A 26,389-nucleotide genomic window follows, 5' to 3' on the forward strand; every position below is an offset into this window, starting at 1 on the left:
GAGCATATTTTCCCATGTGCTTAACCTCGCTATCTGCCTCAACATTGAACTCGGTTAGTGTGGATTTTAAAAGGTCTAGGAGTTGAGGAGAGGACCCCCGAGACAGTTTGTCCTCCAATGCGGCAATTCTGGCCTCCAAAAGCACCAATCTGCCATGAATAGAATGGAGTACCCCCGCATGTTTGCTAATGGTAATACCCCTAATATAAACCTTAAAGGATTCCCAAACAGTGGCAAACGAGTCAACTGAGCCTATGTTTAGGGTGAAGAACTCCGAGATAGCTTCGCTCAGTTCTGCTTTAAAAACTGCATCAAGCAACAAATTGGGGGGAAGCGCCACAGGAAGGGTGGAGGCCTGCGTGGAGGGACAGACAGAGTCAACAAAATAGGAGAGTGGTCCGAGATTGTCCCAGCCACCACCTCACAATCCAGTACCCGGGACGTCAAGGTTTGCGAAATAAACCAGTAATCTATACGTGTATGTGTGTCGTGAGGGGCAGAGTAGTGTGTGAACCCACCCACATCCCTTGAGCGCATCCTCCACACATCAACCAACTGCAACTGTACAGATACATCAGCGATCGCTCTGGCAGCAGCCGAAGGAGGCCTAAGTGGGCCCTTGGAGAGGTCCAAAGCTGGATTCAAAACACAGTTGAAATCCCCGCCCCACACCACAGAGGAAGGAGAGTATGAATTAATAGCTCGGGATAAAGAGTGATAAAACTGTATCATCATAATTTGGGCCATAGGAATTTACAACCAATACATCAGTAGAGGAATTGTAGCAGCAAGTGGTCACATATCTACCAGAAGGATCTGCTTCATGGCATCCCATCCGGAGCTTGGCAGCAGGATTAACCCAAGTCAAAACGCCCCTAGAGTGTGAGGTGAAACCCCTAACAGACGACTACCTGTCAGCAAGCTGCAGTGTGGGTGAAGATGCGTTTCCTACAATAGAGCGATATCTACCTCTTTTCTTTTCAAATAGGCTAGGACTTTGCGCACTTTCCTGTGGTCATTAAGACCTCTAACATTCCACGTCAAAGGTTTCAAACACTTCTGATTAGCCATACAGCCCAGTGATGATTATGTAGAGAGAACAAGCGCCAGTTCCGCATGTAACACTCACTAGAGACACCTCCCTTTGGTTCAAGAAATAGTGATCATAATACAGGACCTGTAAAGAAAGAAAATCATGTACATAAAAAAACAAATCCCAACAACGCCATCCCCTCCCACGCCTTGCACACCCCAACCTAGCAAGAGTGACAGTCAACCCTCCACCTACGAAACCCGACCCAATTCACTCATATAAAAAAAACCCACCAAAAACAAATTCAAAAACATTGTCGATAGCAACGGGCAACGCTTGGGGGCGGATGTTACCCAGCAATCGCGCAACACATTCTCCAGTGCCACACCACCATGAGCTAATACAGAGCATCAAATACAGAGAATAGGTTTCGGAAGGAGGCAAGAACCAACAACAAAGCGTTTATAAACACACAAATAACGAAGATCGTCAGAGAGACAATGCTCCAATCAGCAAACAGCATCCCGTAAAGAGGAAACAAAGCTCCCCCCCCCCACACACTAGTATAAGAAAAACAACGACGGAACTGTGATGAGCCCGGCATAGTACACAGAAAAGAAGGAACAGAGCACAGTTTCTGCATTCAGTCATTGTCGTCCAGAGTTGGAGGCGAGGTATCGCCGTCCGTGCCTTTTCCCTGAGCTCGTTTTCGTTTACCCGCAACTTCCCAGGACTTCAAAGTCTTCTGCAGAGATTGTGGGTCAGAGAAAATTTGCGGCTTGCAATCAAAGAGAACTTTCAGGTGCGCCGGGTAGAGCATAGCGTACTCAAGGTGGTGTTCCTGCAGCCTGCGTTTCAGGGGAACAAACTGCTTCCAGGCCTCCTGAACCCTGACGGTGAAGTCAGGAAAGAGAGAGAGGGAGGAGACCTCATAGTGCAATGCCCCCAGCTCTCTTGCTTTACGAAGTTCTGCATCCCTGTTGCGGTAGTTGAGGAGCTTAGCGAGGATGGGCTGAGGGGGGGCGCCAGGTCGGGGCCTAGGACCTAGGGAACGATGTGCCCGCTCCACTACAAACATAGCGGAGAAGGTTTCAGCCCCCTGCAGGGTCTTGAGGAGCTGCTCGACGAAAGTTTCCATGGGTCCTGTAGCTGTAGTTTCAGGGAGGCCCGTAATACGAAGGTTGCAGCGCCTTGACATAGCTTCCAAATCCTCTGCGCGGTCTTGAAGCATGACCAGAGCATTGCTGGTGTCAGCTTGAGCTTCCTCTGTTTCAGTGATACGGCGTTCCGCCATCCTATCCATCCTTTAGGCTAGCGTGTCTATATTGGCATCAACATCAATAGCGGTCAGACCACTCCGCATGGCAGCAATTATTTGTTTGATGTCATTCACAGGGTCATCTGTATGGTTATCAGTGTCCGCCAACACTGAGTCGGCCGCCTCCTCCTGGCACCTCGACTTGCGATGCTCAAAAGTCAGTTTGGGCTGGGATTTATCTGGCTTGCCCATATTGTCGCAGGCGGGGCACGCGCTCCTCACCGCCAAAGCACAACCAAAGGGGGCCGGCCGCCCCTCACCAGGTGTCGGCCGCAGTGAGCTGAGGGAGCCAGGGGCCGTGGAAGCAGCGGGACAAAGCGTCGAACAAGGCTGCCAGAACGTCGATATAACCCCAGAGAAGCGTGCTCGTGACAGCAGACTCCCAAAGAGGCAGGGAGGCCGGGGACCCACTGGACGCACAAAAAATACCCAGTCCACTTGAATGGCACAAGTCCCACAGAGTCCCAAGAATAGAGAATGTGACTGTCCCGGTAACAAACCAGCGCTCAAGTGGCAGCAGCCGCAACACTGGGCAGCTACCCGGCTGCGGCGAGTAGAGGCAGACAGCACGAATCCCTCTGCCCACAGAGAAGCCACCCAGCAGGGCACTGCGCCGTGTATGTCCAAGATGGCCGCCTCTGGCCCAGCGCCACAAAACAGGCATATAGCAGTCCCCAGCTCCGAGGCGCCCACAGAGGCCGGAGGGGAAAGTTACAGTTTAATAGGCAGAACAAAGCACTCACTAAGCCCAGTAGGGTCCGTGTCTCCCACCGTGACTCAGGCAAGCGTCGTTGCCGCCGAGATCCCGCCTTCCACACAGCAGCCGGAGATTTGAAGGAGCAGCAACCCCAGGGTCCCGAAGTATGGCGCCATACAGTCACGGGCCGCTAACCTCCAGGACACAGGACCAGCAGCTGGGCGAGACCGCTCCAAGTTCACTGGAGCAGCCGGAACAGCACCTCAGCGGCTGCCGCGGGATCAGGCCGAACCTCGCGCTCCCGAACCACGGGAGCACAGCACACGCTACCCCGCCGGCACTGTATCATGCCGTCCTGCCTTTACCGCCACAGCAGCCGCCGGCAATGCCAGAAGGCTGCGGCGTGCGCAAAATGGCTGAAGATGTGGGCGATCACCTCCCCAACCGAGGCATACGTGGTTGTGAGCAGAAAGATCAGCTTAGATGCCGGATAAATGACGAAGCGTGCGGTGGCTGCACGAAGCTCTACGACTACGCGTCCATCTTGGCTGCAGGCAAGCTCCGCCCCCCGTGGACCTACATTTATGACCTCTCACTGACTCCATCCCTTCTGCTGAGTCTGTAAACACATCAATTGGTTTATTTTTTCAAGAAGGAAGCTTCCAAGGGCGCACATCAATGCAGGGAATAAGGCATGCCACATATGATGCATGCAAGTGTTTGAAAGACACATAAAGCCATACTTAACATCCACAAAAGCAAATTCTGGTCTTGCCAACGTCACCCCAAAGAAAATGATTTTCTTTTGCAAACTTCATCAGAAGTCCTTATTATTATATAACTGAGTCAATAGATTTGAGGCTTCGCTGCCCAGCTATTTGTCTAGCTTTATTCCTCCTATAAGCATGTAACTTTGGTATTCTACTTTAAAAACAGACCCTCTGCGTGTTGTAAAGGCTACACAAGTTTGGCAAGTTGTATTTTACTAAGAACTGTGTCCTGGACATAATTTGGAAAGTCAGTGATAGTGTTATTAGAAGGGATTATTGCAGCCTAAGTGACATTTTTCCATCTGTCTATTCTGAAATGCCTTATTTTCATGAATGAAAACGAGATCTGGGGGTTCAGCACTGTATGTGGGATGTTCTCCAAGTCTTCAGTGGCACTCTCCCTTCTTTTGTTTTCTCTGCATTCAATTGCAGTGTTGAAACCGTAAGAACTGAATTTTAAGAGCACTTTCATGCACATTTTGGTACAGAAGTTTAACTGAAAGCTTGAACCCAGTAGATTCTTTACAACGTACTGATGTGATTTATACTCCTGTTTGTGAATGTTTAGATGTATGAAGTGGGTGGAATGCTGTCGGAGAACTGATTTAGAAACAAAGACTCCAGATCAACTGAATAAGCACTACAGACTATGTGCTCAACATTTTGAGTCTTCAATGATCTGCAGAAGTGTAAGTTAAACAACATTTATGTCCTATTGATCATATGAATTATTTTATTTGTTCTATGTTTATATAGTTTAAACAATGAGCTTATTGATAAATTCAGAGTGTTCTGAGACAATGTAAAAAGACTGAACCCTAAAAAGAAACTACAGACCTATGCAGCAAACACAGTGCCTTGATTAGTAGCAAATCCATCTGCTAGACTGTGCATTAAGGGTCTCCATCATGTTTGCAATACCAATTTGCATTGAGTCATAAAACGTGGTACATAAAAAAGTAATTGGTCTGTCTAGTTCACTGGGTACCCTTTTTAGGTCGAGCATTAGAGACCTCTTGTATATACTTTAGTACACACTTATATGTATGTTGTTTGTCGGCTCTGGAGATCAGCCCTAGGTCTTATCTCCTTCCGCTTAGGGACTTTTTTTCTGTTCAACTGCCTCTTTTTAACTGTCTTGATAGAAAAAAAAACAGTAGAGGTCAGTAAAATACCAGAATTGCTTTCTGCTTGTTCAACTACCTCTATTTAACTGTGCTGATAGAAAACGACCAGTAGAGGTCAATAAAATACCAGAATTGCTTTCTGCTGAGGGACTTTATTTTTTAAATTTTTCTGGCAACTGCCTCTATTTAACTTTCTTGATAGAAAACGACCAGCAGAGGTCAGTAGAATACCAGAATCGTTTTAGCATTCTCTAGATTCCAGTCCATAGAAATTGTCTTCCACGAGCACCCGTAGACAATAATATTTTTTTCAAATTTTGTATTTTCAGTGATATGACCACCGAAAGCCCTGATTTTATATTTAAAACAGAGCTTTGGACTATACCATTTCCCGCTGTAAGGCAATATTTCTCTACATGTGTTCCTATACCTGGCATGTCACGCAGTTTGGTGCTTATTTTCCCTCCAAAGAACAGTAGATCTTTTAGCACCCAGGCTAATGTGCTGCATAGCTGAATACATATAAGGTCCCAAAGGCGAGAACGATTGCATTGCAAATGCTTGTTTATTGAAGCACCTAAGGGATCTAATAAATATGTCTGCTTCCCAAAACGTGCCCCTTTCAGAATCCTATATTTTGCTGTCTACAGCTTTTAAGTAAACAGTCTGCATTGCGTCAACCTAATCAGACCCTCCAGGATTTCGCGATTTTGCGGTTTGCCGCGAAATCGGCACTTTTGTAAAAATGCAGCGATTTTTACAAAAGTGCCAGCGAAATCGGCACTTTTGTAAAAATGCCGCAGCAATTTTCACAAAAGTGCCTGCTAAATCGGCAATGTACAACCCCTGGACCTCTTTCCGCTGTGAGGGATTGCTGGGTCTGAATCTAAACCAATGATGCAGGCGCTATTTCTTCTGCAGGGAAACACTCGTGCATATCACCTGCATTTGACCTTCCGAAAAAAAAGGCCAACCTTACAACCACAGCTCCTGGCATTGGGCTTCTATTCCTGTAGACCTGCCATAATTGCCTGCCTCCGCTGAACATTCCATTCTGCCAGGAAGATCCTTGAAATGCATTCAGGGTTTGAGAGATCTCTGAGCTTCCCCAAAAGTGTTAGGTAATCAACCGCTTCACACACACCTGTAGACCCAACATCAATATATATGATCAAACCCCGTAGTTCCCAACAATTAAAATATAAAATATTTGATTGTGCAAGTAACTGCTCATGCAGCAGACATGAGGACAATATATTATGCTGCAGCAAGTATACATTTTACTGCCACCCACAACGTTGTTTGCATTAAACTCTTCTGTATGGAATCAAATGAGTTATAATGAATACGCTTTTATTTCTGGACAGAATACAGGGTGAGATTTTGAAACTCCTTGAATAAGTCCCTAGGATCAGTCAGAAACAGCTTACCAGTGCCGGTGCATTGACTGTAATTAGTTGTCAAGTAGTTAAAGGAGGCAGGCTTAAATAAAATTAGAAGTGACCATTTTGTCCCAGAATGCATATTTTTAGATATATTCTTGGCTTTACTCTAAGTTGTATGAATTGTAGTTTTAATGATTTTATGGGCTCATCCAACATTAGTAAGGTTCACGATGTAATTAGATGAGAAGTTGATGAACTGCTTTCACTGGGAGATAAATCTCATTGAGCTGAAACCATCCACACCAACACAAATGTAGCAATATATTTGTAATTTAATAGTACATTGGATCCACATATGTAAAGAAAGCAATGGCAACATAATCTATTAAGCACGGTGGTTCGGCGGGCCCAGGTGGCATTCTTTTTGGGCCCGCCGCACACAGAGTACGCGCCGAGGCCTGGGGGGCATAATTTTTTTTTAAAACACTTCTATGTAGCCTTGAAGCCAAACAAAGTGTCTACATTGTAAATAAACCAAATATACATAGCTTCAGCTTTTTAAACACTTCAAAAAACTAAGATATCTGTTTGTTGTAGGAAAAACTGCAAACTAAAATGCCGCAAAATTGCCGCTAAATTTCCATATTTGTGCCGCTAAATTTCCATATTTGTGCCGCTAAATTTGCTAATCCATGTCGTTATATCCTGGGGGGTCTGCCTAATGTTTATCATTGGTTGACTTTCTTGTCAGTCTCATTTGCTTGCCCTTATTCGGTGGCTTGCCCTACCTGTCTTGTGTTTGTCTCTCACCTGGAGCCTGGCTTCTTCCCCTTCTTTTCTTATTGCATGACTTGTATCCTTCCACTGCTTACATTCAGAGAACTACTTGTTGCACCCCATCCCCGCATCGCCCCTCCATTGGAGTGCATGTTTGTTCTTGCCCTCTTCCCTGTGTGCTGCTTCCTCCTAAAAATTCCAGCCTCTTGCACTCTGTGTTACTTCTGCACCCTCTCCCAATTCATTTGTTGCTTCTCTGTCCCTCCCAAATTGTCTCAGCTTTATTTGATTTTGGGTTTCAACTCCTTCAAATCCTCTCTCTTGCTCCCCATCCCATCTTCCCTTTTTTCTGGGATATTAACTCTGTCCACTTTACCCCTGCTAACTAGGAGTAAGGTGCCTGTTTTCCTCCTTTAAACATTTCAAAATTGGCTTGTCCTTAATTGGCATATTTAACTTTCATATAAGCCCATAGTATATGGTGCAGAAATACATCCATGTTATGGAAAGTTAAATGTCACTTGTGGGTTTCAGCACGAATTTTGCCAGTCACTACAGTGACAGAGAAAACATGGCTTCAGGCCTAAATGGCGTAGCCTAACTGCAGCAGCCTAAAACCTGCTGTACAGACCTGTCAAAATAACCTTTTTTTACAGGCAGGAACCCCTGCTTTTAAATAGTAATAAGTCACCCTTGAGTACACCGAGTCACCCTCAAGACATGGTGCATGACATTGAAAAGTTGAATATGTGTAAATTTAAAATAGGCTCGTTTCTCCACTGGCTTGGCCCCAGAAGCTATCTCCACTGGTAGGGCTGTAGCTGAATCCGAAAAAATGTCATAGTACAGAAACTTCAATCTGTAACTTTGACAGGAAACGGATACAATAACAGAGTAATTTAAAGCTATTTTTATAATTTAGTAAAAATTAAATTTGTTTGTAAGGTCGGACTTTTAAGTTACCTTTTATGTCACCAAACCTCCAGTTAGCTAATTAGCATTAGCCTAGTGACAGCTGGTCTGCAAGCACTTTGCCTTAAATGATGTGTGAAATCTCCTCAGAGCAGAAACAATCGCCTGAGTGTGGGAAGTTGTTTTCAGTAAATGTAAGGATATACATAGAAAAGGCAACCCTTTGTTCCCCTAGTCAGGCTAGCACCAAACCCATGACAGGGGAGCTGCCTCCAGAACCAGTGTTGAATGACCATTCGAGGGGGGTGCTCATTTCATGGTCACACCTCTTGGTGAGCACACTTGTTCTGGCAGGTCTCGAAAAATCCACTCGCCCGATCGCATTTGCGAGCCAGATTCAATTAGGGCGAGCTATTTTCAGGTCCTACTTGCCCTTTCTGGCGAGTAGGAAGACAAACTAACTTTTGACCTTTGTCTCTAAAAGCAGAGGAAATGTGACAAGATAGCAAGGTTTAAAGGCATCATTATTGCTCACAAAGTGAATGAGCAATAAAAATGCCTTTAAATCTTGTTAACTTGTCACATTTGCTCAGATTCCAGAAACTGAGGTCAAGTGCATTTCAGTTATGTCGAGTACATTTTTTAGGTTACTAGACCTGCAGGTCTAGTAAAAATGTAATGCTTTTTCTAGCCCTGTCTGCACAAGGGAGGAAGGGTTTCTCCATCGTGAAATTTAGGAGTACGGTTCATTGGAATTGTATGCACTAGCGAAAGCAGGAACTGCTGCACAAGTGGGTAGCATTGCCCTTGGGATCATTTACGCCATTGGTTAGTGAGGAGCCAGGAGTCACACATCTTACTCTCTAGCTCAGTGTTTTTCAACCTTTTTCAGCCAAGGCACACTTGTTTCATGAAAAAAATCACGAGGCACACCACCATTAGAAAATGTTAGAAAATGTTAGAAAATTTAACTCTGTGCCTCTATATTGACTATATATAAAGTAATTCTGTTGAATAGGAATCAAATAAACACAAAGAAAGTATTTTATAATTACTTTATTATGAAATAGTTAGTAAGTAAACAGAAATATGAAAAATTATAAAATACTTATTTGATCAGTGCGCAACCTGGGCCTGTTTGGCTGAACACAAAGCTGATATTCTGGCTGGAATTGAAGAAAGACACACACGTAGCTCTTCGTCAACAGCTCTCAGTCTCTCTCTGTATTTAGTTTTTATAGCAATCATGCTTGAAAAGCTCATCTCACACAGATATGTAGTGGAAAATGGGAGCAATGTCAAAATAGCTTTGTTTGCAAGAAGGGGGAACTCCTTGGCAGTATCCAACCAAAAACTTTCCAAAGGTAGATCAGCAAATCTTAGCTTGAAACCACGATTTTGCCTCAGTTCAGTTAGTTCCTCCTGCTCCTGTAAAGTCATGTCCTTTCCACCAACTGATGCTGAGCTATAAGGGTCCCTGACCCAGTCAAGGCATTCAGTGGAGACTGAAGAGAAATAAAATGACAACTTCTCCTCGAGAGTTTTTAAATGTTTAACTATTATCTCACACAGTGCAGCAGTGTGAACACCTTGCCATTGCTTGGTGAGTGTGAACATTTCAAGATTGCCACTTTCCACGTGTTGATGCCAGAGTTGCACCTTTGAACGGAATCCATTTATTTTATCTGTACTTGTAAGCAGGTTTTCATTTCGGCCTTGCATTCGTGTGTTCAGTTCATTCAGATGATGAAATATATCTGCCAGGTATGCCAGCCTTGCACACCACTCATCACTTGCAAGCAGCTTTGCGTAATCTGCCCTCTCATTTGTCAGAAATACTTTAAGTTCCTCCCGCAGCTCATACACACGAACCAAGACCTTGCCACGCGACAACCACCGGACCTCCGTATGAAACAGCAAGGTTTTATGCTTCGCTCCCATCTCCTCACACAAAGCTGCAAATATGCGACTTTTCAGGGGTCGTGACTTTACAAAGTTTACCATGCGCACAACATCATCCAACACATGAACTAGGTCTGCTGGTAAAGTCTTGGCTACGAGGGCCTCACGGTGTAAAAAACAATGCGTAACAATCACATCTGGATTTCTTTCCTTCACTCTGCTTACAAAGCCTTTGGTGCGCCCGACCATGGCTGCAGCTCCATCGGTGCAGACACTTGTGCAGTTTTCCCACTTAAGTCCTCCTGCAGCCTAACTAAAGTAGTTATATGCCACGCCATCACCTTGCTTGAGTGAGATAATCTCGCATCTTAATAGTTTACTGCCCATCCCCCTGCCTACTCTAAAAGCCGTCAAGAGTGAATGCGGGTTTTGCAACTAGAGTCTCGGCACAGTGCTCACACCCAACAACCAGCTGCCAGCAGCGGGGGCCAGCTCATATCTCCCTTCATACAAGAGGCTGCCTAGGTCTTTATTAAGTACAATGGGCCACTGAAATCCCTGGGTTCAGGCATCACGCTCTCCCGACCTTTGCACAAAACAGAAACTTTTATGTTGTGTAAATTTCTAAAAGTTAAAAAAAAACTGAAATAGGCCAAACGATATCATTCTAAATATCAGGTTGTACCTCTTACGCAGCCCCTCTGTAATATTATTAGACTGTTGCAGTGTTTAATATGTGTTTAAATTAAATATACGTTTAACATCCGTAGCGACTGATTGCACCTATGTACAGCAGGGGCTCGGGGATGGTAAGAAGGATTGCTAAGAGAGCGGATGAAAGAAGTTTACAAGAGTCCTACGTCAGAGACTGAGTACGCCTTTCTCACATACTAATAAAATTGCATTCCTCTTGACATTAATAGAGACAACTGGCACTGTTGGAAACAACGGGCTGTTTGTGCAGCGAGCACATCCGGGCAGGCTTTTGTTGCACAGTTATGCGATTCACATCAATGCCTATCAGCTGACGGTATCATGCCCTCATTTTCATAGAAGGGCTCGCAACTCCCTCCTCGATATAAAGTGATTTATCACCAAGAATCAGTCGTCAGCAATTAAATACACAGATGCAGATAGCCAAGGGTGATAAATGGGAACTTGGGGAGCACTTGATACTCGTGTTGTACTCTACTGGCAAAAATCTTTCATTCTGTTGAAATTAGAAACAAAAAATAAGACTTCCAGATCATCGGAGCGCTGCGTGCGGCCACCTCCCAGGCGCGCGTACATTCAATGAGGGTGCAAATGAGTGAGACTCACCTCGCGCTGCACCTGCGGCCTGGTCTGGATCCGGATGCGGTCTCTCTGAGTCTGCAGTGCTGAGTCCTGGTCTCCGTCCGTCTCCTCCTGCTCCTGCTCCGGTCCTCCTGGGAGTCCTGGTGACTCGAGTCGCGACGTCTTCTTCTCTCCGCTGCTGCGCACACTGCGCTCGGGCGGGAGATACTGCTCTGTGATAGGTCCAGGCTGGAGTCTGGACCAATCACAGCCCGGACATCAGAAAGGTGGAGGAGCGCCAATCAAAAACCCCACCCCCCCCATACCCAGGATACAGTCCGGCGCCGCCCGGCCTAGTGGGGGAAAATTTGACATTTTAAAAAAAAAATCTTTCGATTGCTTCCATTTTCCCACGTTTTCCCACGGCACACCAGGCAACATCTCGCGGCTCACTAGTGTGCCGCGGAACAGTGGTTGAAAAACGCTGCTCTAGCTGGTGCAAACCATAAATGTAGCACCCACCTGAGAACACTTTCTGGATATGTGGAAGATCAAAAGAGGACTGGGAATTGTTTGCCGTAGCCTGAGAGGAGCCCTGAAGTACTGGACCTGCTCCCGCTTGTACCCAGGACAAAGAGGTAGACTCCAAGGGTCAGTTGTCTGACCTCATGTGGCTACAGGGACACAACAAGCTGTAAGAGACCTTTTTCCAGTTGACCAATACCAATTGGACTTTAACAGGACCTTTGTGGTGCCCTTTGCTGGTGTTATTCCCGGCCCCATAGTGTTATTTGTGAGGTTCTGGGAACCTTAGAAATGACCCAGAGGAGCTGCTCCAGGATTCCTGACCAGTTGGGACTTAATGCATTTTTGGACTTTAATACAGTCTGAGCCTCTAGGGGAACCTTGGTGCAAAGGTGTCTCATTTCGATGCACCAGTACTCAGATACAGCTTCATGCTTGACCGCTGGAAAGTTTTGAATCCAACCTGCGTTCCATTGGAAATTGCACCTATGTCCTGGTCTACCGCTTCCAGGGACTACCATTATCGCTTAGTGCTTTTTGGCACTCTTTTTACCTTTATTTTTACAAAAACATATCTCCTATTCCTTTCATTGTATTTGTTATCATATCAGTATCATTTTGTGTATTAAATTTTACTCTATTAGGTCAAGTCTAGGCAGCGCATGCGCTTTCTCTTCGACATGTTTACACTTTGTGGGCTTACAGCCTACCCATTGCCTTTTTGTTACTTCTATTGTCCCTTAAAAAGGCTTGCTTGCTAGTTGTTCATTCTTCCTCAGTGTCTCTCCTTTCTGATGGATACATCTGCCAGTGGATTCCTCACCTTGTGAATATCCCCTGCGCCAGCAACGTTCGGAAACTTTTGTAGCAGTCCACGCCGATGGGGTCGAAGACGACGTCACAGAGACACAGCTCCGCTCGCGACTCCGCTGTCGTCACCGGCTCCATAAGAAGACCTCGTTGGCGTGATGACGTCAGTTCCCTTTTTTCCGCGCCATCGACGCCAACGGATTTTGGGAATCGTTGCTAGTAGCTTTACTGATACTTTGTGTATTCTTCTGAATTTCATCTGTTTCTCTTCGAGAAGATGTCGACAAAGAAGTCGGGTTTCAAGCCCTGTCGGGAATGTGGCAAACACATGTCAATTACAGACCCACATGAAGACTGTGTTTGGTGTCTCTCATCCGACCACGATGTGGATTGTTGCTCTTGCTGCCGCAAGATGAGCTCCAAAGCACTAAAAGAAAGGGAGGCGAAGCTTTTCATCGCTAGGATGAAAAAAGAAAAGAGAGGAAGAAGAAAGTCCAGATCGAGGTCGAGGTCGGCGTCCAAGTCGACTTCGGGGCATGCTTCGCGAAGCAAGAAGCATAAGAAGAAGAGGAGGCACTCTTCTCATCATCACTCCGATAAGAGTTCGGCTCCGAAGTCGAAGTCGCCAGCTCGACGCCGGAGGGAATCCGTGTCTCCTTCTCCAGTCCCGACTTCACCTCCAGTTCCATCTTCTCCAGTGGCTTCTCTGGCTCCGGCTTCATCTCCGGTTCCGGTGCTATCCCCGACGCCGGTTCCATCTCTGGCTTCATCTACGGTTCCGTCTCCGGCCCCGGTTGAGGATCTTCCAGTCCCGGGTGAGCCTGCGACGCCGTTTGTTCCACCGTCGGCAGGCCCGAATCCGGTGATACCTGACCAGTACCCTGCATTCCCTGAACCAGGTCAGGACCCCTCGCATTATCTAAATGCCATGTACGGGGTGTTTTCGAGGGCCATGTATACCACTGGTGCACCTGCGGGTCCGATTGGTCCAATAGCTTTTAATTTGGGAGTGCCGCAGGTCTATCCTCAAGCTCCATTCATGCCGTTCTTTCCGGCGAAGCCGTCTTGGCATCTACCGGCGCCGAGGACGTGGACGCCGCTTCCCTCTTCACCGGCGCCTGCTCGACCTCGTTCGACGCCGGCTGCTCCAGCGGATCCACGTTCGACGCCGGTGCCGGCGCAGTCGGATTCGAACACGGTGCCGCCGCCGCCGCTGGTGCGGATTCGATCCAGAAGGGAAGCGCAGAGAGTGGTGGATGAAAGGAGGTATCTTTTTGAAGAAGCTGAAGAGGGAGAGCTGGTTGAGTCTGATGAGGTGTTTGAGGAGCTAAAGGAGGCTAGTGGTCTGGGTTTGTCTCCTGAGTGGGAAATCACTCCACCATCAGATGAGCCCTCAAAGGATGCAGCGCTGTATCATGCGGTCATCTGGAAGGCTGCGGAGCTGCTAGACCTCCAGTTACCAACCACGGAATTCAGGTCTAATATTCTTACTGAGGTGCTGCATTCGCCTACTGCAGTCTCGGAGCCTTTGTTGCCCTTTAATGAGGCCATTATTGACCCTGTATTAGAGGTATGGGGTAAACCTTTTTCAGCTCCCGCGGTCTCTAGGACAGTCGCAAGGAGGTATAGGGCGGCTCCAGGGGATCCTGAGTTTTTAACATCGCACCCATCGCCTGAGAGCCTGGTGGTTCAGACTGCTTGTTCGGGAAAATTCAAGGGTGCCTTCCCTCAGGTTCCAGGGGACAGAGAGGCCAAAAAGATAGACCAGTCGGCCAAAAAGGTCTTTTCATCGGCCAGCATGGCCCTAAAGTCGACGAACGCAACTTGTCTGTTGGGGCGCTATATCCATGCGCTTATGGACTCAGCGAAAAAATTGGCACCAAAGTTGTCGAAGGAGGATAGGGCCGGCTTCAATGAAGTTCTGACTGATGCTCAGGCGGCTTCACGCCAAGTAATTCAAAGTGGACTGGACACAGCGGACTCAGTTGCCAGAGTCATGGGGTCTTCTGTCGCCACCAGGAGGGGTGCGTGGCTCAAGTCCTCTGAATTCTTCCCGGATGTTCAGTCGACTTTGTTGGACCTGCCATTTGATGGGTCTGGTTTGTTCAGTAAGAAGGCGGATGCTGCTCTCGAACGCTTCAAGGAGAGCAAGGCTACGGCTAGGTCGTTGGGTCTTCAATCCCAGCCATGGGGATCTTTCAAGAGATATAGAAGGCTTCGGAAGGGCGACTTTTTGCTCTTACAGACAGACCCAGCAACAGCAGCAGCAACAACAGCAAGGTTCTTTGTTCAAAGGATACAGAGGAAGGATCAGGGGTCGCTCACGTGGCCGTCCACTCTCCTCCTCTTCTTCCTCCTCCTCTGCCCCTCCCACCACCGCAAAGCAGCCCTAGATCCAACATTCTGGATCATGCTGGTCCTGTGGGGGGCCGGCTTACCCATTTTCTACAAGATTGGGAATCTGTAACTACAGATCTCTGGGTTCTGGATCTTGTAGAAAATGGGTACGCCCTTCCCTTTCGGGAATTCCGTCCAAATTACCCTCCTTGTCAAGGGGCTTGCTCGGAGGACCACCGTCTTCTCCTGCAGGAGGAAGTCCTGAAGTTGATTCAGAAAGGTGCGATAGAGGTGGTTCCAGAGCAGGAGAGGGGTCGGGGATGCTACTCCCGGTATTTCCTGATTCCGAAAAAGGACGGCAGATTGCGTCCGATATTGGACCTCAGAATCTTGAATCTGTTTCTAAAACAAGAAAAGTTCAAGATGCTCACCCTTGCTCAGGTTCTTCAAGCGCCGAATCGGGAGGCCTGGAAGGTGTCGATCGACTTGCAGGATGCGTACTTTCACATCCCCATCCTGAAGTCGCACAGGAAGTATCTCCGGTTTACGGTAGGATCGCAACATTATCAGTTTGCGGTCCTTCCGTTTGGTCTTACTACTGCACCCCGAGTCTTCACGAAGGTGATGGCAGTGGTGGCAGCCCATCTCAGAAGGTCGGGGATCTGGGTTTTCCCCTATCTGGACGACTGGCTGATAAAGGCGGAGTCGCCAGAGAAGGTGCTGCATCATCTGCGGGATACAACTCAGCTGTTGTACAAATTGGGTTTTTCGATAAACGTGCCCAAATCTCACCTGGTGCCCTCTCAGCGCAACCTGTTCATAGGTGCGGTACTGGACACTACTGTGTGTCGATCATTCAGGAAACGATTCCTTTGTTTTACCATGGGGCGGTCGTTCCAGTTCTGAAAGTCCTTCGCCTGCTCGGTCTGTTTGCTTCCTGCATTCTGTTGGTCAACCATGCACGCTGGCACATGAGGGCGCTCCAGTGGTGCCTCCGCAGGCAGTGGTATCAGTACAATGGAGATCTCAGGGAGTCTGTGAGGATCTCCAGAGAAGCTGCGGCGGATCTGTCTTGGTGGAGCGTGGAGGGCAATCTGTCTCAAGGAAAGCCCTTCCATCTACCTCCATCGATGGCCACAGTGATTACGGATGCATCCACTTTAGGGTGGGGTGCACATCTGGGGGATCTGGAGATCAAGGGTCTTTGGTCTCCAGAGGAAAGGTTGCTTCACATCAACCTTCTGGAATTACGGGCGATACGTTTGGCACTCAAGGCCTTCCTGACTTCCCTTCGCGGTCAGTCTGTTCAAGTCCTGACGGACAACACTACTGCAATGTGGTATATCAACAAACAGGGAGGAGTGGGGTCTCTTTGTCTTTGCAGAGAGGCCCTGCATCTATGGTCCTGGGCTCAGGACCATCAGATTTGTCTAATGGCAAATCATCTGGCCGGGGTTCTGAACGTGCGTGCGGACAGTCTCAGTCGGCAGTTCTCCGCCGACCACGAGTGGAGGCTTCATCCTGAGGTGGCTTGTCACGTCTTCCGGATGTGGGGGACTCCTCGGGTGGACCTGTTCGCCACTCACGAGAATGCTCATTGCCCGTCATTCTGCAGCCTTCAGTATCCGATGCAGGGAGCGTTGAGGGACGCGTTTCAGTTGAGTTGGGGCTCACGACTCCTTTACGCGTTTCCTCCCATACCCTTGATTCCTCGGGTTCTGAGGAAGATTCGCCAAGACCGGGCCCAAGTTATATTGATCGCCACGGATTGGTCAAGAAGGGTGTGGTATTCAGATCTTCTCCACCTCTCCTCGTGCCCTCCGCTCCGTCTCCCTCTGAGGGCAGACCTCCTCTCGCAGTCGGAGGGGCAGGTTCTACACCCCCACCTCCAGAGCTTACACCTTCATGCCTGGAGATTGAACGGGACAACCTGATGTGGTAGATGTAATTTTGTCTGCCAGACGTCATTCCACCAAATCTGTATATTCCTATAGGTGGTCTAAATTTGTACTTTGGTGTGGAGAGAAGTCAATTGATCCTTTGAAGGCTCGTCTATCTAACATTCTACAGTTTGCCCTTTCTCTTGCCCAGCAAGGTTTTGCTGTGGCTACTGTAAAGGGATACTTCTCGGCTTTGTCGGCTTTCCTTTGCTTGCCGGACCAGCCGTCATTGTTCAAATCGCCTATTGTGCTTAGATTTCTGAAGGGCCTTATAAACAGGTTTCCTCCTACTCCCTTTATTTTGCCTCAATGGGACTTAAACCTTGTCTTGACTTATCTTATCGAGCCCTTACACAAGTGTCCCTTGAGGCTGTTGTCCTTTAAGACGGTTTTCCTCATTGCAATCACCTCGGCAAGGAGGGTAAGTGAGCTTCAAGCTCTTAGTTGAAAACCCCTGTTTTTGACCATTCATGCTGAAAGAATGGTACTCAGGACCAGGGCTGCATTTTTGCCTAAGGTGGTAACTCCCTTCCATCTGGGGCAATCCATTACCCTTCCTTCCTTCTATCCTCCCCCTCACCCTTCCAAGGAGGAGGAGAGACTTCATCGCTTGGACCCTAAGAGGGCGGTGAGCTTCTACCTGGACAGGACAAAGGACTTCAGAGTTGATGACCAGCTCTTCGTGGGCTTTGTTGGCTGCAGGAAAGGACGAGCGGTGCACAAGCGCACCCTTTCCAGGTGGATTGTCTTGTGCATCAAGATATGCTACTCTTTGGCTGGTAAGGAACCTCCAGAGGGTTTAAGAGCAAATTCCACTAGAGCAAAGTCTTCCACTTCTGCTATGTCTAGGGGTGTTCCTGTGGAGGACATTTGTAGGGCGGCAACTTGGGCCTCCCTCCACACCTTCACAAAACATTATTGCTTGGACACCGAGGTGAGGAGGGACGGACATTTTGCTTGTTCCGTCCTTCAGGACTTTTTGGTTTAGAAGGGTGGACACCCTCCTCCGGGAGTAGGGACTGCTGTGGGAATCTATTCACAAGGTGAGGAATCCACTGGCAGATGTATCCATCAGAAGAACAAGTTACTTACCTTCGGTAACGCTTTTTCTGGTGGATACAGTATCTGCCTGTGGATTCCTCACTGACCCACCCGCCTCCCCGTTGTCCATCCTTCTATACCTGCAATTCTATTAATGGTATTTCAAAATGTGTTTTGTTACTGTCAAAGGCAGTGTGTTATTTCTTTTGCCTTTCTACTTATTCTCCACACTGTGTGTGTTGCTTTATATATTATGTACTGTGTATGCTGTGTATATATATTGCTGTCAGTCCGTCCGTCCGTGTGCCTCGAAGGCACGGAAAAAAGGGGCGGAACTGAGCGGAGCCGTGTCGCTGTGACGTCGTCTTCGACCCCCATCGGCGTGGACTGCTACAAAAGTTTTCGAACGTTGCTGGCGCAGGGGATATTCACAAGGTGAGGAATCCACAGGCAGATACTGTATCCACCAGAAAAAGCGTTACCGAAGGTAAGTAACTTGTTCATTTGTAATTTGTTTCCTCCCATAGAGCAGCGCCTAACTACTGGTATCTTTCCACTTGTGTGCTTATGTGTTATTTATGGGCACTATTTATTTCTGCTAGTGGCAGCGTAATGGCCTAGTTTTAATGTGAGCGTGTGTTTGCGAACCCCTTCAAAAATTACTTTTTTCCTGAAGAGGAGGTAGCGTGTGTATGCATGTTTGAATTGTATTGTGCTTGTCTTTTTGTTCCAGAAGCATAAACAAACTTTATTTAATTATTTAATTTTGAAGGTCTCGTGCCTTTTTTTTTTTTATCAGCATGGTGCCCGCATCACGGATGCTGCGCTTCATGTTTCAGCATGGCTGCTGCTTCAGGAGGCAGAGTGCCTAACTTTTATCCGCCCGCTTTTATGTGTCATAATTGTGGCCACATCAGGAGGCCACGCGCCATTTATTTGATCAGCACGGTTCCTACTTCATGGCCGTTGCGCTTTCAACATGGCGGCGCATGCTGGTGCCCGATTCATGGCCACTGCGCTTTGTATAACTTTGTTTTTGGTGGGCTGTCAGAGGATAACACAGGGGTACTTCAGAAACCGTCCATGTATGTGCTTGTAATTTATGCAAAACCTGCTGTACGCCGACTTTTCTAACTATGCACACTCACTCCTGTGTGAAATCTGCTCCCCTAGATATTTTAGATTTGAAATTCTTACTGTCGTTGGTTTGCCTTTTTTGCAAAAAAAAAATTCTCTTTGAATATTGACTTCCTTAGTTCATCCTGTGTTTTTGCAGGAACACTTTAGTGCATTTTCATGGGTGCCCTGCACCACTACTATCGTTTCAATCACATAAAACATAATGACCAATATTTCGTAATCACTAGTAAGTTCAGCCTGACTGAATGTGGCCCACCAAGTTTACAATTAAAATACATCCTACTTGCTCGTCAGACACGCCTTTCAGTCCTTTGTTGACAAGTGACTGTTTAATGTGCACGTACGCTTTGGACTCACTGCAGTATTTGATGCTTTTAACCATCTACGTTTTGTTATTTTACCTAGGTTTGACATACACTTTGTAAAAACTCTGTAAACGTTGTACAAATGCATTCTTTCCAACTTCTTGTACATATGGCATACAGCCTGTTCACTTCCTGTGTATGGTCTAGTTATGTTAGTGGTTATTTCCTAATAGAACAGCGTATAGCATCCGCCTCTAGGCAGTTGTGTAATACGAGCGGCATTTGTTGAAGACGAGTGACTTTTCTTTAATACCGTAAATTGTATATCAAAACACGTTCACCTGACTTACTCTGAGCGGCGTTGTAAAAGGCTGTAAATCATGTTCTTATCTTGTCACATTCCTTTAGACGCAGTGAACATCGGGGGGAGGGGGACACAATGAATTTTAAGTCCCATTGAGAGATTCCAGTTTATGGATAACAGCAAAGCTGCAAACTGATGGAATACAGAAAGAACCCTATCATGATACCTTCAGAGGCTGTCTACTCGATGGTGGGCCCCGTACAAGGCATCTTGACAAGAACAATATAGCGGTAACTAGAGGTCCGAGCCCAACAAAGTACAATGATGCACTGAAGCATGCGCAAATGTGAGGAAATCAAAGGTTTGTGCCTGGACAGAACAGGTGGCCCCCAGTCGTTCAGGTTCCTGCAATCATGCAAAGATCAATAAATATCTGTGAGTTATGGTAGACTCAGGGGACCCTCCTCACAATCTGGAGGGGGAGCCCCGTCACTTTGTGTTACGCAACTGGTTTGCGCGAACAGCATTCATGCTCCTCAAGTAATTCCACAGCCCACACTAGGTGCATTCCGAGCCCCAAATTCCCTGGACCCCGAGTCTTGCTCGATTTTCTGAGATTGAGTATGAACATTTTGGTGTTGCTGCTTGCATGCAGTGGAATGTAGGAGACAGAGCTGAGAATAAAGGAACTTTATATACTCGTTTGAGTGTGTATCATTCCCACTTGTGTTGGAGCTGTATTCTCTGATATGACACAAGGGCATGTACTTAAATCAGCGTAGAACCCTTCAATTGAGTCTTGCGTACCAGCTCTTCCTGCTATTTACCAAGTACCCTAAAGGTCTGCACTGCCCAGTGACACCACTCACCTGTGTGTGTTTATATAAACACTGCAACACACACAACCTTTTATGTTAGGGGGACATTAATATACAGTGTCGTTAGTTAGAATAAAGCTGTCACGATGTTGAAGAACTGTGATAGTACTCACCTTTTTGTTACCCGTTTTATACATGCATTCTGTTCAGTGCAGCCAGACAGACTGTAAACAGTGCATTATTCATAGGGTGCTCCTAGTGTGGTCCAACATAAACCACACACACTGGATTAGCTCACCCGGAGACACACACTGTTAAAAAAAATGTATAGTAATTGTGTAGCTCTTTAATCCCTGGTGGTACAGCACCCAGGATAATATGCTGCATGGTTACACACAGAAGACAAGACCTATTCGCTAAGCCAATGGTAGTTTTTTATTCAGGTTGGGATTTTTACTGTTTGATGTTTTAACTTTGTTACGGTTTTGGTACTACATAAATACTTTACACATTGCCCTAAATTAAGCCTGTCTGCTCCATGCCATAGCTACCAGGGAGTTGAGCTTAAGTTAATTAAGTGAGTTTGAGTTCGACCTTACAAGTTCATGTTAATATTACTAGAGGTGGGGGTCCATCCATGTAAAATAATACTCCACTTTCTTAAATTTTTCTAAACAAACAGACTAACTATTTTGAGGTGGATCAGCAGAGTAAAAGTTTTCTTTTAGAGGAAAGGCAGAGTCCTCTTAACTAACCATGTTTCACATAAGTAAGGAATATTCTCCCATATTTTATCACATTTGTCCACGTTATCTTTTACCTCGAATGTAGGTTTTCAATAGCATAATGTTCCACACTATGTGCCCTCCAGTGCGCTGTGGACAGGGGTTACTGTGTGGAAATGTGCCTAAATGTGGGCACACTGGTGCAGGGTCACCCTCTTGTCCACGGGTCCAGAGACCAACAAAATAGAGATCAGCATTGGAGCTGGAATAGATAACAAGTTTATTAATCACTCATGAGTGGGACCACATCCACACAACACTCTCAAATGATGCAAGGAGGTAGTACACTGAATTCACAAACTGTGTTCCTTTTATACCGGTTTTCTGCACTGTAAGCATGTGAACAGAAATAGGAAGAACAATTTTTAGAAATAGTTATCAGCAAACAAAGGCAGATGAATAACCAATTGGTCAGCAAAGTGGGAGAGGGAGCAGAAATGCTTATGGCAGCAGTAAATGGTCGACAGTTAACATCTAAGACCAGGTGCACTAGCCGCTACAAACCCCCAGCCCGTACATTGCTTTAGCTAAGTCAGGAAGTCAACTAAAATAGATAACACAAGCAGAGTGAAAAGACGAGCAGCAGAGGACGGAAGAATTACGAAGGAAATGAAATGAACACCACAGTCAAAATGGCTGACGCTTATGCTAAGTAAAATATTACACATTTCCACAGACGACCCTTTTAGCATAAGCTAAGGCATTTTCTTATGCTTCAGAAGGGGTACGATAAACATCATGTATATCAATTAACATTATATCGCTGACTTCTTGGTCTATTGCTAAACGGGCATTTACATTTTGGACATTCGTTTTAGATGGTAGACAAGTTGTACAAGTGGAAATACAGAGGGGACAAAGCATTGGCCCGCATTGGATACATAAACAACAAGAAAAGAGAACTGAAGTAATTATGAATAAGGCAGATAATATTTTTAGACCCCATACAGAAAATATGTTCCATAACCATTGAGCCCAAGTCCATGTTCCTGAGTCTTGATGTATCTCAGTAGCTATTTTGTGTAGTTTGGAGATGACAGCATATACAGAAGGTGAATTGTCCTGTGTGAAGACATAACAGCTGGATCCGATGATACAGCATGCGCCACCTCGATCAGCCAGAATAACATCTAGAGCAAGTCTATTTTGCAAAGCTACCATGCGGATCGATGCTTGTTCTTCTGTCAAGTTCCCTAAGGCCGCAGTTGTCTGATTGATCACTGCTTCCATGGTACGGGTGAGGCGACGGACCAGCGTACTGGTCTGTACTGGGCCAACAAACAAGAAGAATCCTCTGTTAAAGTCTATATTGTTCCCATGTGGTCTCTGTCTGGTCGACTACAGAGACATCAATTGCACATTTTTTACTACTACCAGCATGGTGATCGAACAATTGCAAATCTTGATGGTAGGTTGGGGGAGCTAAAAACACAGGTGGTAGAAGGAAGGCTATGTAACAGGTACCAGACCAGCCTGAATGTAGGAAGTAGTATGCCTTAGTTCCACAAACAAAATAAGTGTGACGTGAAGCAAGGATGCTGCATCGGCCTTTCGTAGACATCTGCAACCCTGTAGTACAGTTACTGTGGCCCACTGGCACATCGCCTGTACTTTGTTCACAAAGGGGGCCAGTGGTCACTGCAACAGAGATAACAAGGGGTATATTTCCTTTAGCTGACCTAGAATTTGGATACACATAGTTTGTTGCTGCACATCCATTTCTATATTCTTCCATTTCTAAAGCAGTCCCTTTTGCTTGTGGGTCCCCATCTTCGTTGGGGTAACAGACTTTGTTCATTAGAGGCATATAGAAGTTTGAACCAAGCTGGGCATGAGCCATTGTGAGAGAATGGCAGCGGTGACAATTAGTTTCCTTTTATGTTCTGATGAGGAAGAATCTTGCCACAAACCCAACAGTTAGTAGCATTGCTTAGCTGGTGTGTCTGGTGCAACATTTGTAGAAATTAATTGTTTCTCAGATTTTGCCGGTATCCCTGTTCATGTTGCGGCAAATCAAAATGATGGTGCTCTTTTGCAGCAAGTGATGTAACAATAATGTTAGGTAAGGAGGCTCCAGGCATTACTTCCTCCACTACCCACATTACAGTAGCGATGATGGCTGCAGTTAAAGTCAGACCAAGGATGCAGATTGTACAGCCGTTGCACGTTGTCGCAGCAATCTCCTTCTTAAACAAGCTCATTTTCATCGGCATACAACAAAATAGATGATGCCCTAAGGTCCTAGGCAGGCATTGATTTCTTCACTAACGTTGAGATGAGTAGTCACTAAAAGGCTACCCCCCTTTGTAGTCAGTCTTTAACCACCCAAAACAGTGGCTCAAACAGTCTCTTTCTGTGATGAAGTGTCTTTCTTCCTGGATCGAAGTAGGTTTCTAGATGCACCAGGGATCGTGTGGTCCGGGAAGACTTCCTCAGGTCCTTCAGGTGACGCAGCTCGTCCTCTCTCGTGACCAAAATGTCGCGATGATCTGTCAGCACAGCAGGGCTCACGAAGGAAGAACATCCCGCATCTGCTGTCAGTTAACTGGGATAAATAGTCACTCATTAACATGTCTGGGGTACCTAATACTGGTGCAGAACCAAGGGCTTGGCGCAACTGTTGGAAGACGCTCTGGCACTCGGCAGTCCATGGGAGAGGCATTGGAGTGTCTTTAGTCAAAAGTACCAACAAAGGTTTAATAATGTGCGAAAAACTGCCTACAATAAGAAGTAAGGCCAATCAGTGCACATACATCATTCTCATTAGGGGCACAGGAGTATCTAAAATGGTCTGAATGCGGTCTGGTGTAAGTGCACGTCCATCCTTAGACAGGAGGTGACCTAAATAGGTAACCTGCTGTCTACAATATTGCAATTTCTTTCGCAAGACTTTGTGATGATGGGAGGCAAGAAATGATAGCAATAACAGTGTTCCTTCTTCACACTAGGTAAGGATGCCAGAGCGGCATCCTCATTGATAAGACAGGATCTCTCAACCATTGGATAATTGTTATTTAAAATAACACGCACACCTTCCGGAGAACAACGTTTTGTAGCACGAAAATATTTAGGCATATCGATACCCACAATGTTGTCCGGCGTGTTAGGGAAAAGCAAAAATGGACATGCTGCAGTGAATTTTTCAAGTCTGAATTCCAGTGGCTGTGAAAGCGTGCTAGATGTAAGTGTCCCATAGAATCCTATTGATGTTATCATTGTGCCGGACAGGGGAGCCCTAGAAACCAATCCCCTGTATCAACCAGAAACTGATCAGTAGATCCCAAGACGTTTGCGTCAACATAAGGACCCATTTAATCTACTTGCACCTCAGCCGGTTCCTTACCGCATCCTAGGCATCCCTATGCATAGCTGGAAACTGCAAGGGCATCAGCAGAATAATCAGACATTTGATATTGATTTTGTCTATCAAAAGTGTTAGAGTAATTTGGTCCTTGTTCAACTGCTTCAAATCTAGGGCGAGCTCCTGTACCTCCCCTGTTTCCTGAATTCCCTGGGTGCCCTCTCATACTTCCCCTTCCCCGCTGATACTGCTGACCTCGCAAAAGAGGGCAATCAGAACGCCAATGCCCAGTCTCTTTACAATAAGCACACTGATCAGGGGAGAAATATTCTCAAGGGAGAGGGGGCACCCCATGTGTACACTTTGCACGTCTGCCTCTTCCACCTTCCCTAAATGGTGGACATATACTTGAGCCAACTTAACTTTCGGCTAATTATTTAACCTTCTTGTCCTCCCTGCCTTTCGCTTCCTGTCGTTCATAATATTGGGCCATAGACAAAAGGGAAACTGGGGAAGACGTGGTCCAAGACCTCTCGCTGGCCTTTAAGAGACTAGCTATTTCCGGTAACATATTAGCGTCAAATTTATCGACAAACAAATGCTTACCCATATCATCTGCCAATGACTGACCACTAAAATCATGGAATGTCTCTTCAAATCTTGAAAAGAAATCAGAAACTAACTCATCCTTTTTCTGTTTACCGGACGCTAACGTAGTCCAATCTATTTTCTTAGGGGTTATGAGAGCCTTTAACTTAGTCACAGTAGGTTTAGGAAGACCTAATCTCTCCTTCTGAGGATTCTGCGCAGGCTCCCTTTCCTCATCTATTTGTTCTAAATGTTCCCAGGTATCACCATATGCTACATTGTCATCTATTTTACGTATCGTTCTCCACATATCAGAAGGCAAAATAAGCCCGAAGAACATATCAATAGCTGGCAAGGTCATAGTGCAGGAACTAATGGCTCCTTCCACCTACTCATAGAAGGCGGCAGGATTTTTCCGGGAGTCGGACAAAGCAGCATTAAGAGCCATCACGTCAGCTCTGCTCCAAGGAGTGTAAACCCAATTATATATAAAATATCCCTTTGCATCATCCGAAGTTTTATCATCATTGGTTCCCGCACCCTTCGGAGGAACATACAGTGGTGCAGCTTCCGCATAGGTTTCACAGCAACTATAGTACTACTGGGTGCAACCTCTTCACCGGAACATCTACGTCCTGTGCTTGAGTTTGAACTGCTTCTATAACTCTCTATTTTCTATCTAATTCTTGCTCCTTTCGTCAACGTAATGTTGTCTCGTATTTTAACCACTCGTCTAATCATATCAGATAAGGCCGAAAAAGGGAAAGTCCCCTCTGCTAATCGTTTATAATCCGTATTTATATTAGCTGGCTCTAGATCCTGAGAAATTGGTCTATAATCAAATATTACCTCCCAAGCTAATTTTTCTACAAAATTAAATTGCTCCACATTTTGCCACTGTTGAACCATAGCTACGATGACAGATACAGTTTGAGGCCGACGAGCCTCCTCTCTAGCAGCGGTTTTAAAAATTTTTTTTCTACTTTAGTCAAAGTAGAGCTAGTCTGTCGCCCATCTTGCTTATCTTGTTCTTTGTCGTCTGAAGACAAATGCTCGTCGTCAGAAACCTCATGAGGGGCACTTGGAGTGGGAAATGTATATGAGGACGTTCTAATAGGATGCAGTCATCCTGAGGTTTATTAAGTATGGAATAAATAGGGCGCCTAATAGGGTACTGGCCATTTACCTCTAATCGATGTTCCCTATCTTCTTTTTTTATTTTTTCCTTCTTTTCTTTTCTTTTTTTAATTCTAGCGCTTTTTGATATATTGTTTTTCGTTGTTCTTTTTCTGCTATAGC

The 26,389-nt window shown here is 46.1% G+C and overlaps 1 protein-coding gene across 1 annotated transcript in view; it reads left to right on the forward strand.

Moving 5' to 3' along the window:
- The window catches only part of THAP12 (THAP domain containing 12), a 139,026-nt gene that overhangs the window by 21,143 nt on the left and 91,494 nt on the right, over positions 1–26,389 (forward strand). Inside the window, exon 2 of the mRNA XM_085623280.1 lies at positions 4,387–4,507. Coding sequence (XP_085479406.1) covers positions 4,387–4,507 — 121 coding nt within the window. The remainder of the gene's footprint in view (positions 1–4,386; positions 4,508–26,389) is intronic.

This window comes from Triturus cristatus, chromosome 8 (assembly GCF_964204655.1).
Source record: "Triturus cristatus chromosome 8, aTriCri1.1, whole genome shotgun sequence".
Classification (NCBI taxonomy): Eukaryota; Metazoa; Chordata; class Amphibia; order Caudata; family Salamandridae; genus Triturus; species Triturus cristatus.